The 12,896-nt window shown below is 38.5% G+C and overlaps 1 protein-coding gene across 14 annotated transcripts in view; it reads right to left on the bottom strand.

The window, feature by feature from the left end:
- Positions 1 to 334: 334 nt before the first annotated feature.
- Positions 335 to 12,896, bottom strand: part of ptprk (protein tyrosine phosphatase receptor type K) — a 196,429-nt gene continuing 183,867 nt past the window's right edge. For 7 of the 14 annotated variants that reach the window (XM_061987114.2, XM_061987103.2, XM_061987101.2 and 4 more), the window contains 8 exons: positions 12,478 to 12,627; positions 11,801 to 11,974; positions 10,037 to 10,054; positions 9,546 to 9,677; positions 3,428 to 3,553; positions 3,181 to 3,344; positions 1,695 to 1,830; positions 335 to 1,511 (listed from right to left, as the gene is read on the bottom strand). In XM_061987114.2, the coding sequence (XP_061843098.1) occupies positions 1,458 to 1,511; positions 1,695 to 1,830; positions 3,181 to 3,344; positions 3,428 to 3,553; positions 9,546 to 9,677; positions 10,037 to 10,054; positions 11,801 to 11,974; positions 12,478 to 12,627 (954 nt within the window). In that variant the 3' untranslated portion in view covers positions 335 to 1,457. The remainder of the gene's footprint in view (positions 1,512 to 1,694; positions 1,831 to 3,180; positions 3,345 to 3,427; positions 3,554 to 9,545; positions 9,678 to 10,036; positions 10,055 to 11,800; positions 11,975 to 12,477; positions 12,628 to 12,896) is intronic. The other 7 variants (XM_061987104.2, XM_061987108.2, XM_061987110.2 and 4 more) reach the window with 1 other exon arrangement.

Genomic DNA, 12,896 nt, shown 5'->3' with positions numbered 1-12,896 from the left:
GGGTCTGCTTGACTGATTGTTTACGTGAGCCTGTGTTTAGTCCACACCCGTAGGTGTCAAAGGTATCAAAATATGATTTCACACGAAATCGATTCCCAGTAATACAGACGGAATTGGGTAGCCACCCCCCCCCCCACACACACACACACACACACACAATGGAGTATTTATATGTTTAGTTCATTCAGCCTTTATGCTTGAAAATGCTTAAGGCCAAAAATACATAAAATAACTTAAAAAACATTCATGATGGGTGAGGGACAACTGGATATATATCACATTCTTTTCTCAAGTACGGTGAATGAGTGAATTCTTACTAATCACACAATAATAATCATCCTCAAAGTAGTGATATTTTTTATTACAGCAAAGAAGCCAAACATTACAGACAAGAAGAACTATGAATATTAATGTTATATTCAGACTGGCTGCAAACGTTTCTATCTTTGTCGTTACTTCACTTTTACTGGAATGCTGGATTCCTTCATTCGCTTTTTTCCCCCCCCCTTGCCCAACTAAAAATGCAGAAAATAAAAGACACTAAAGAGAATTCAAACATTGAAACATTTTGTGTACGGCGACAACAAAGTTTGTAACATTTCATCCGTCAAGTTGCGACAATAAAATTGTCTATTTACAGCATAGACAAAGTCTATTTATAGATTAAAGTACAACATTGATTGAAAAATGATCAGGCACAATAATCCGTTTGTTGCTGACGAGGCAAAAAAGACTGCACTGACCACGAAGGAAGTTTGTCTGCGCACGACAACGAGTGAAAGCGAGACGACACTAGAGAGTAAATAGTCGACAAAAAGAAAATAATTTACAGCGTGCTTCTTCCACTCTCCTCTCGCTCAGGTGTTGCGGGCGTAAACGTGGAGTGAAGAATGATTGTTCCCGCCGGCGACGCGAGTAAACAATAAATACAAACAATGTGCTTTATAGACATATTTACAGCAAAGTCTTTGGCTTATGGAGAAACCACAACACGGTCAAATCATAGAAAAGACTAATCTGCTGCTTGGCGTTTAGTGCGGACTTTTCTCATCGTTAGTGAACGGGCCGAAAGGAAAGACCGGGCACAGCCCTCCACGAGGAGAAGATGAGATTAAACGTACAAAGAAACAACTACAACTTTTAACTTCTTCATGACATAAAAACAAATGTAAAAGCTAATAATACTCAGGATGTAAACGTTTACTGTCAGTCTCTGAAGCAACTGAAAATAGTGGTGAAGTTGAAGGGCGCCCCCGTGAGGGCAGGTGGCAGCACTGCAAACATCAACTTGTGGTCCAAAGTGGCGCTGAAGAAGCTGTACAACGATAAAAGCACGAGGGAGTCCAAAGTCCGCTCCTCAGCAAAGCGCCACTGGGGGGCGCCATGATGTAAGGATTTAACATGCTACAGGCGGGAGGAGGCGGGGCCTATTTCTCCTGCGCTGGTATTCCGGCTGTTTAGGACGACTCGATGAACTCCAGGGAGAGGTCGTAGCAGAACCTGTACTGCTCCTGTCCACACAACAACAACTCGTCATGTTTGTGCAAACAACATTCCTAATGACATCATACCACTGGGGTCTATAATGTATTTATTTGCCGTACAAGAAATCCGCAGTATAGTTTGCTCCTTATTACTATTCCAACATTGCTTGTAATAAACTTGCAAAGTGATGAAGTCTTGTTTCCACTCACCGGAGTGTCCACCATGTTGGGCTTGCTGTTCCTCAGCGTCTTGACTGCGTGGAAGACGTCCACCACACTCTGCCTCTTGGCCATCTCACACACGATGCTGCTGGCACAGAATACGCCACTGCGGCCGCCTCCGTTTCTACACACACACACACACGTGAACAACAGAAGAGTTACGTTTTTGTTTGTGTGAAACTTCCTGCTCACTTAATTCCTATCTGTGAACTATTCTTTTGTTTATTGATTTATGAATTTATTTATTTCATGTTATATTTAATTATTTAGGTTATTTTTTTAATCATTTTTATAATGTATTATTTCATGTGTTGTATTTAATTATTTAGATTTATTTATTTATAATTTTTTTCATGAATTCATTTATTTCATGTTTTATTTTTAATTGATTTTTTTTTACTGTTTTTAAAATGTTTTTATTGATGAATACATGTAGTTCATGTTTTATATTTAGTTTATTTAAAAAAAAATCATTTATTTATTTTTGACTATTTAGATTATTATTTATTTATTTGTATTTATTTTTTCATGAATTTATTCATTTCATGCTTTATACTTAATTAGATTTTTATTTTTATTTTCATGTTGTCTGTCTATCTGTGTTGGCCCTGTGATGACGGGGCGACTTGTCCTACCGCCCGAATGCAGCTGAGATAGGCTCCAGCACCCCCCGTGACCCCGAAAGGGACAAGCGGTAGAAAATGGATAGATGGATGGATTTTTGACAATTTTTTAAGACTCTTAATAAAAGTTGATCATTGAAATATCGAAAACATTAAAATTGTAGTGGTTCAGTGACTAGTGACAACCATTTTTTTTCACCGATACAAAAATTGGAGCTTTGGGTATTGGCCAATATCAATATTACCCAAAACGATATCAGCACTTTTATAATTTTGTAGTATGGAATGTTTGAACAACATGTAGAAAAACCATAACCTTATGACAGACTTATGCTGTGGATTGATAATACAAAAAATTTCATCACAATAATTCCTTAAGGGAACCTCATGACGCAGTAAGATGCAGACACGTTTGTTACTGGATACATTCTAATAGGCTTCTGCCTTGGAGACTTTGTATGTGTCAGTAATATGCAACTAAAATTATTTGATACCTGTTTATATTGTTATGGACTGCAATATTGTTCAATTAAGGACACCTATTACGTATGTTTAGCTTGAATGCTATTGTGTGCTTAGCTGCTGTGTAGCTGCTATAGCCTACCATCTTTAAATTTTGTAAATGACGAAAAATACAATAAAATACCAACATTGTGTGCTTATTAGAGGACATTTATACAAATAGAGATTTTAGATGCAAGCCGATATCATCCAATAGTTGTTTTTGTGCTGATACGGGATGGGGACACCGCTGTCATACAGGAAAGTATAATTAATAAAGTATGGGGACACCCCTGTCATACACTAAAGTATATATAATAAAGTATTGTCCTTGTTCTGCGTGCACTCACAAGCAGTGGACGATGGTTCTTCCCTCCCCCTCCTCCCCCTCACGCTGCCACTGGTCCACCTGCAGGATGAGCTTGAGGAAGGAGCGCTTGGAGGCGGGCACCTCCCTGTGTCCCGCCCAGCCCAGGTACTGGAACTGGCGAACCATCAAGTAGCCTTCCTGAGGCTAGCACAATGTCATGCTTACACGTTATGAGGGGATGCAACACCAACAGTACTATAGAGTCGGAGTGTGGGAAGAAGACTCACCCGAGTGAGGTTGCAGACTCTGAAGAGTCTGCTGATGACGTCACAGTCCATGGAGCAGGACATACATTCTACCTGGACGGGTCCATAACGCAGCATGCCCTCTTCTGGCCAGTACTGGGGACAACCCTGCACGACGCACACATTAAAGAGCGCATATTATTATGTCAAATAGACTTTAAAATCTTCTAACAGTAATATTTTCTTTTCTTTCTCCGACAGACAAATCTGTCATCTCTCTCACTAGTGATGGACGATACCGAGTGATGGCGACCAGATCAGGTAGAATAGAATAGAGTTTTATTGTCATTATTACAGTGAAGATATATATCTATATATATGTATATATCCACATACATGCATATATCCATACATATGCATATATATACACATACACACATATATATATATATATATATATATATATATATATATATATATATATATATATATATATATATATATATATACACACACACGTATATATGTATATATATATATACATACACATTTATATATATATACACACACACACACATATACATATATACACACACACACACACACACACACACATATACATATACACACACACATATACATATATATATATATATATATATATATATATAAAGTGACAGAGGTGTAAGAGGTGACAGGTTAACTGGTAACAGGTAACTGTGTTACATGTTACAGTACCTGGGTTGCGCGTGACCTCACGCCCGGTTGCCGACTCTTTGCACTTTGGCGATCACTCCAGCAGCACTGAGAGCGGACTCAGCCAAACTACCTCTAGGTCATGTTGCAACTTTCAATGCAAACAAAGAAATTGACTCAAAAAAGCCAGCTTCAACTCTTCCAAAAATGCCTTAGCTTAATGCTAATATACATTTGATTCGTTATTGACATGCCACTGATTAGCATTAGCCTTAGTGATTTTACATGGCGATTTCAACGCCTCCAAATTTGTTAATGAAAACTACAACTAAGATCAGGCATGTGAGCACTTTTTGAGGAAAAAAAAGTGCTAGAAAACCCTGAACATTTTATTGGAAAATCAAGACTGCATTTCTTGCAATTGGGTGCATTTCTACACTATTTGTTACCTTTAGATTTATTCTTATCTACCAACCTCTTTTGGCTGTCTTTTTGACACTTACACGTAATGGACCACATATTTTTTGTTTTTTCTAGTAGATCATTTACTACCATTATTCTGATTGAAAATGTAACGTAAAATTCTATGACATGCATGCAAGGAACTCAGAAAAAGTTCCCCATTTGGCAACTCTTATCCTGTAGCCACGCCCACTAAGGTATATATACTTCTCGCTGTCTTCTAATAAATGCTCTAGAACTACAACTGGTTCAGAACTAACAGGGTTCGGACTGTAATCATCCAAATATGATTAGCAGCAAAGTAAAAAGCCGTCAACGTTGTGGCTCGGAGAGCAAACGCAGGCGACAAGCAAGCTGGCTAGATGATGCTAACGAATGAGTTTGTTTCGGTGCCCCTGTCCTGCAATTCAGTGCAGCATTCAGGCAAGAGGAACAGCAAATACGTGTGGTTGAGGCAAGCGTTCAACAAATATTTAGATGCTATTTTTTGGGGTTTACATAATTCACGCACGGAACTTTTGTCATTGTTAGAGTTCCGGTCGGACGGGTTTTCACGGGACACATTTTTGGTGTGTGTTGCATTGAGAAGCCACGGATGTTTAGTTACTGCTCGATTGGTGATAAGACAACAAAGTCTGAATGTCATTAAAACAATTAGCTCCATCTTTTGACACTCGTCCTTGGACTGCCGTCCTTAAAAAAACGCGCAAGTGATACTTTGACATGAAAATGAATGTTTAAAAACCCATATTTCCGCCTGTAAGATGCACGTTACAATCAAACAGCTGGTGCAAAATAAGTACAATACTTACAGTATTATCACTTTTTAAGGTGCAGCAAAAACACCATGGACAATACACCAGAGGTGGGACCAAGTCATTGCTTTGCAAGTCACAAGTAAGTCTCAAGTCTTTACCCTCAAGTCTCGAGTCAAGTCCCGAGTCAAGACAGGGCAAGTCCGAGTCAAGTCCAAAGTCAAGACTGGAAAGTCTCAAGTCAAGTCCCAAGTCCTGCATTTTGAGTTTCGAGTCCTTTCAAGTCATTTAACCACAGACTAATATATTTACACAGATTGTGTATGCTTTTAAAACGATGTATTTATTTATTAAAACAAGTGCATTTGAAATTGCAGGGAAAAAGATAGTGCTGACATTGCACTTCAAAATAGCACTATTAACCAGTCATTTTAAACATGTAACTCATTCCTTTACAGAATAAACACATTTGAAAAAAACAAGTGCAACTGTACTTATTTGCACAAAAGTGTTAACATTGTATTTCCATGGCATATTGCATTGTAACTAGTTCCACAGCAGTTTCTATCCTGTTCTTACCTTATCTCATTGATCTCATCTCATACTGTATGTGTGTTTATGTGTGCGTACACATGAAAAACATAACAAATATATGAACATAACAATGAACAGAGTTGTACTTTTTAGATGTCAGGACCCTATGCAATATGTACACATATTCTTAATATAGTATACATTTTAACTGACCTTTATTTGACTATGTTTGTCTTTTTGTAGGTGGCTAAAATACGCGGTGCTGCTGACTGCCGTCTAACTTTACGTTACTGTGTGTGATACATTGACTAACGTAATGTTACTGTGTGTGATACATTGACTAACGCAATGTTACTGTGTGTGATACATTGACTAACGTTACGTTACTGTGTGTGATACATTGACTAACGTAACGTTATGTATAGGTACCTCATGAAACCCTGCTTAAAAAAAAATCACTTGACAAAAAGTATGAATAAGGTAGCAAACTGCAGTGGACGCAACAGATTGCCGTGTTTGCAATGACGTTATAACCATAGACATCTTATAAGTAGACGCAGCATTGGTTGCTATGACGTGAGCCCGCCATCTTGAAGTGCTGATGAGGAGCCGGCGAGCAGCCTAAACTGACAGTTGAAAGGTAGAAAACAAAGATGGTGTTCAGCGTTTTCCTGCTCAAATGAGCGGACTGTTGAAAATAGGAATCAGGGGATTACTTTTCACAAGTAAGATTTAACATTAACGTACTATTGGTTGTATTTTATGAAAATAATATTACCACAGAGTTGAGAAGGATCAAAGATCTTCAATATTTGTATGTGAAAATCACAAAGAAATCTTCTGGGGGAGGATGACGCCCCTACAGGGGTTTGGTTTACAAACTTTCAGCCCCACCTAAAACAAAATTCACCAGCCACTACTGATTATGATGCATTCTCATTTTAGGCAAAGTATAAGACAATACTTTCTTAACAGTATAATTGTAACCAGGAATCAGTCTTCAAGTAACAATATTCAAATACTAACATTGTTGGGTTAAACAGAATTTGGTTTTATTCTGAATCCAGTGAAACAGATTGGTGGTTTTAGCTGATATGAGGACTTCCAGGTGTTTATATATGTTTAAGTATTTGGCAGACGCTTTTATCCAAAGCGACTTACATAAAATAATACATATAAAACAATCACTGCAAACATTATCATTTAAGGGAAGAATGTAATAGAAAATATCAATACAAAGTGTCAAGACAGAATAAACTCTCTGCTGCTGAAGCAACAGAGATACAGTCTATAGGTCCCTAAGATATATAGATATCTAATGTATTCATACATTGTTTATGTAGGATACACGCATATGTATATATAACCTAATCAAATTGTTTCTTCAACTTAAAAATAGCTTACCGTTTTTTTCCCCTTCTCTGGGATTATATTCCCAGTTTTGATCTCGGACGTCTGGTCACTTATAGCGTATAAGAATATTATATTACTGTTAAGCAAACTATGAATAATAAAACACGCCAAAACATGTGTCTGTTACACACGTATGACAAAAAAGCGCGTGAAAATCAGTGGTATTCAGTGAGGTAAAATGAATTAAATGCGCTGACAGTTCATTGCTCCTGCCAAATGAATTGCACTGAGTGGAGCGGATCACCACTCCAAGATGGCAGCCCTGCGCCTCGTCTGCGCCAGTAGGCAGTAGCGCTCTATGCTGCGTCTACTTATAAGATGTCTATGGTTATAACGTTAGCAGTGAGTTTGCAGCCTCACTGATTTAACTACACAGCAAATAAAAGTCACGTTACTTAGCCAATAAACGTTATCTTACATTCAAAACTTACCCTTCTTTGTGCAACTTCAAATGTCGAATGAAGTTGGAAGTTGTTGCGTCTCCGTCTGTAATATTCGAACTGCGTGATTTGCATACGGCAATTCGTTTTTTGTTGACCAAGTCGTAGTTTTTATACCCGAACGAAACCAACTTTAACATAATTGTTTCTCACTGGCACGTTGTTGGACAACTCTTGTTCATTGGTTGTCCTGCAATTTGATTGGATGAATGCTGTGTGATGAAAACAACGTAGTTCTAATTTGATTGGCTGTTGTACTGACAGCACACCAGCTGACAAGAATAACACGCTGATAGACAGACGAAGAAAATGAAAAATACGGAGCGCTCCCAAATAACTTTTTAAGCTTTGGATTTTGGGGAAAGTGGCAAGTCATGTCAAGTCATGTCAAGTCAAAAGGCTCAAGTCCAAGTGAAGTCACAAGTCATTGATGTTAAAGTCTAAGTCGAGTTGCAAGTCTCTTTACATTTTGTCAAGTCGAGTCTAAAGTCATCAAATTCATGACTCGAGTCTGACTCGAGTCCAAGTCATGTGACTCGAGTCCACACCTCTGCAATACACTACTCCCACTTAACGTCTTGGAGTTGCAACTGTAATTACAAACTAGTAATACTCGCTAATGAGACTGATAATAAAACAAGATGTAACAACTGGACAGCAGTTATTATAATCAACTCACTTTTACATAGTGCAATAAAATTGAGATTCTATTGTCAAAAACAATATATATTAACACACAAAAGTACCGAAAATTGGTACCATTGAGTGCTGGTATCAAATTCCAGGTTCGCTTATTGGTGCTGTATCGTTTCAAATGTCAACGGTATCATACCTAACAATAATAGATATTTTGATTCAACACAATTAAAAAATAGTTTGTCTTTTTTTCCTCTTGATATCAATATTTTATGTAATGTTTCCTCCTAAATAACAAAATGACCAATACTTGCCATTTACCATCTTTTAAAAAGTGTACTTTTTAATAATAATTTATTCGTGACAAATAACATCACTTAATTTTTACACTATGTAACAAAATAGTTTACTTGTTTGGGTGCTGCAGCACCAAAGCTTGCATCCTTTATTAATTGGTATCAATACTTTATGATATAACTGATACTCATGTGAGTATGGATATTTCCATACTTGCATCTTTATCCCTTGTGTTTGCTCAAAAAACTCAGCTTTGAAGTTCTGGGTTTTCATGACATGTCATGAGGGGTTTAAAAAAAAAAAACTACTTAATTATGGAACTGATTGAGCTTGTGTCTTGTATACACCCTCAATTTCATAAAGAAAACTTGAGGCTACTAAAATCACAATCCAGACTGAACCTCCAAAATCAGCATCTCCTAAATGACGCCTGCATAACTCATTTGCAATTATTATACAGTAGACTTTTCAAGCAGTTGCAATTCCCAGATGTTACACTAGATGGCAGTAATGTATAAACTACGCTGTGTTGCCTTAGTCCGAAAGTAGTCTTTGCCATTAAGTGTAATGTGCCAATCTAGACTTACGTTGCGCCCTACAAAGAATTTATACTGTAAGTATTGTGCTCATCACACACCTGCTTTTTGGTTGTAACACGCATCTTAGTTTTCATTACCAAATGTGGAGGTGTTGAAAACGCCATGTAAAATCGCTAATGCTATATAGCATGTCTATGGCAAATCCAATGAAAGTTAGCTTTGAGCTAGTGCATTTTGGAAAGTGGAGCCTTTCTGTACTTTTTAGGACCTTCTTCTTGCTTTGTTGGTATGAAAAATTGTAATTACCTCGAGACACTCAGTCGGAGTCCCCTCCGAGTGCTTGCCCGCTTATTTTGCATTTTTTTGTTTTCTGCAATTATCCAAATACCTGCGCCAGGTCGATCTCGTTGAGCATGACCAGACTGGTGCAGCCGTAGTCGTACACCAGACGCCAAAAGTCCTTGACGGTGTTGGGCAAAGGATGCTGGGTGACGATGAAGGCAGCGGGTTGTCTGTAGCTCTGCAACGCCAACAAAAACAAAGCACGTCAGAACTTCCGTAGGGAAACGGCGGCTGATAGGAGACAAGTTAACGCGGAGGGCGGGGCCTGATCAAACAATACTGGTTCCAATGTCGGGTCACATGATCATGCAGTGGGTGAGGAGCATGCGTCACGTCTACAAACTGTGGGTCAATTATGAAATAGAGGTCATAAAGACTGTGAATGAGGGGTGGAGGTCTCACATGAGATGGCGAGGTGTGTGTATGGGGTGTGGGGGTAGGGGGTGGTAATGGCAACACGTGAAACTGGTGGCGGGAAGACAGCGAAGCCATGAAACAAATCCAGTATTGAGAGTATTGGAAGTGAAATCGTATTACCTGGAACTCCTCTGACAGCTTGGTTAGAGAGAGGCCAAAGGAAGTTTAACTTTAACTGGGATCTGAGCTGCATCTTTCTTTTTTGATCAACTGGATCACAACTTCACTATTTATTTACTCACCATTGCAAATAATACATGTCACACCATTGCAAGTCATTACATGTTGGTCTCAGGAGGAAAAAGCACTATATTTTGTAGGGGTGTGCCGATCCGATATCAGCAGAAAAAAAAAACAAGTATCGGATGATCCGATATAAACTCCGATACAAGCAGTCCTGCAGTGTGTTCCCTTGTGCAAAGCTGGACAGCCAGTTAACGTCTAAATGTCCTCCAATAAGCACACAATGTTGGTATTTTCTTCGATTTTAGGCTACTAGGAGCGAGCAGCTACACAACAGCTCAGCACACAATAGCACACAAGCTAGACATACGTAACAAGTGTCCTTAATGGAACAATATTGCGGACCAAAATAGCACTTTTGTCAATATAAACAAGTAGAGGTGGGAATCTTTGGGCACCTAACCATTCCATTCCGATTCTTGGAGAGACAATTAGATTCAGAATAAATCCTCGATTCAACAGGATCCTTGTAATATATTATTTGGTGTAAAAATTATAGTAAAACCTTTTCAAAAAAGATCATACGTTACGAAAGCTCCTCTTGGTTGCTGTGTGGTGAGACTTAAAAAAAAAAAATTTTTTAAAAATCTACACAAATTGTTGATCTAATAAAATACATCAATGATAGTGGTTTAATGTTTTTAATCCAAAAATTGATTCTTAAAAATAAAATACAAATTTGCCAAATTAACCCCCAATTGTTATTTTTTTAAATTCATTTTCTTTTTATCGATTTTCCACAACTATGAATCGATGAATCGGAATAAACAATCACGATTTGAATGTGAATCAATTTTGTGGAGCACCCCTATAAACATGTATCAAATAGTTAGAATTGCATATAAACTTAAACAATCAAAGTCTGCAAGGCGTATTAGAAAGTACCCAGTAACAAACGTGTCCGCATCATTTAACTTACTGCGTCATGCCTATAATTTATAAAATGATTCTGACCACTAGGTGTCACTAAATCCCAAATTATCTCCACCTCAAAAGCGTCATAAAGTTTGTGTTTGTCATACCCAGCATTGCTCTCTGAGGAACTTTCGTTTTCCAACTTTCCATACTACAAAATAAGGAAAAGGAAGTACAATACTAGGATTCCTGCTGATATCGTATCGGAATTGAAATATTTTGAACACAACACGACGGCCATTCACACGCGTATCAAAACAAGTGCTGCGCTACATGGCTGACATGACGATGCTTCATTGCCTGCTCACACTTTACGTATTTGATTACAAATTTAACTCTACGGTTTTCTCCCTCGGCCGTATTGTTCCCATGACAACAAATAAATACGCAGCAAAATATCGCAGTAAACTGATGCTTTTTATTTATTTTTTTGTACTTCAGAGTAAAACCTGGATTTGTCTCTAGCTTTTTTGTGCTTAAACCACAAACACAGCATCACACAAACAGGGAGGGGGAGACTGTGTGCGCGTGTGTGTGTGTGTGTGTGTGTGTGTGTGTGTGTGTGTGTGTGTGTGTGTGTGTGTGTGTGTGTGTGTGTGTGTGTGTGTATATAAATCATCAGCGTGTATTATACTGGACAAAGGTTTTGTAAAAACCTCCACTTGTGACCAGTAGTGTGGTCATACTTTGTTGTTCACTCCAAGTATAAGGTCAAGGTGTACTTACATCCATGAGAGCCGCGTTGATGTAGTTGCTGCTCTCCCCGTCTATTGTGATGAGGAAGGGCAGGCACCGGTCAGGAGGAAGGCCGTCCATGAAGCGGTTCTTGTCCTGGTTCCTAGGCAACAGTGCAATGCTGCAGTCTTCAGGCTGAGGCTGAGGCGTCACCGAGTTTAATGTCTGCAGGGCGGGGAGGGACAAGTCAAAGGCAGTCCTCCATGACAACCACTAAACACATGCGTGAGCACGACCAGGAGTGTGGGGAGTTTTAGGGGTCTGCGGCACGAAAAGTAAAAAGAGAAGCAGCTTGAAAGAGATGAAGTAGAAGGTAAATGTTGTACATTATTATTATATTACTTCATACAGCTACAGTAGTTTGTAGTACATTCTACTCCATTGTTTTTATGCAATATTTCAAGAACCATTAAATTAACTTTAAATCATTTCAATGGACAATGGTGATTTGAGATACATGTGTTTTTAGTTAAGTATTGGTTCCATCACAGAACCAATACATTATTTTAGATTCATCTTTTGACCTCTACAATCTAGCTTACCTTATTTTTGCCTGTTCTCTATTTCAATTTCATTACATATGTGCATTTTATTTTTTTATTCTAATTTTGCGCTTCCTTGAATGTTTCCTGCAAAGCACTTTAAATTGTCTTGCACTCGAGGATTACCTGGAACTCATCCTTCAGGTGGGACGAGTTGGTCTGGGAGTCGATGCGGATCAGCTCGTAAAAGGCCGCCTTGAACTCGCAGACGGGAATGGCCGTTTCTCCGCAGAGACAAGCCTCTAATATGGCGTCATGGATGAATATGTACTGCTCCTGGAGAAGGGGGAACAGGGTTTGCATTGGATCACAGTTGGACACGCGCAAGCTAAAGGAGGTCATAAACAACAACAACAACATGAAGTGCAGTGTCGCAGGTGAGCAAACAAACGGTGAGTGAGAGGTGGCAGATGACAGGTGGAGTCGTGGAGATGATGAATATAGACTTCTTTGCCCTTAGGATTTCCGAATGAGTTATATTGCCTATAATATAGATGGTTCTAAAATGCAGCATTAATGCTAATGTTCATATTTATGCACATATA

Source organism: Nerophis lumbriciformis, linkage group LG26 (genome assembly GCF_033978685.3).
Source record: "Nerophis lumbriciformis linkage group LG26, RoL_Nlum_v2.1, whole genome shotgun sequence".
NCBI classification, from domain to species: domain Eukaryota; kingdom Metazoa; phylum Chordata; class Actinopteri; order Syngnathiformes; family Syngnathidae; genus Nerophis; species Nerophis lumbriciformis.
This window is presented reverse-complemented; position numbering and strand designations above follow the sequence as displayed.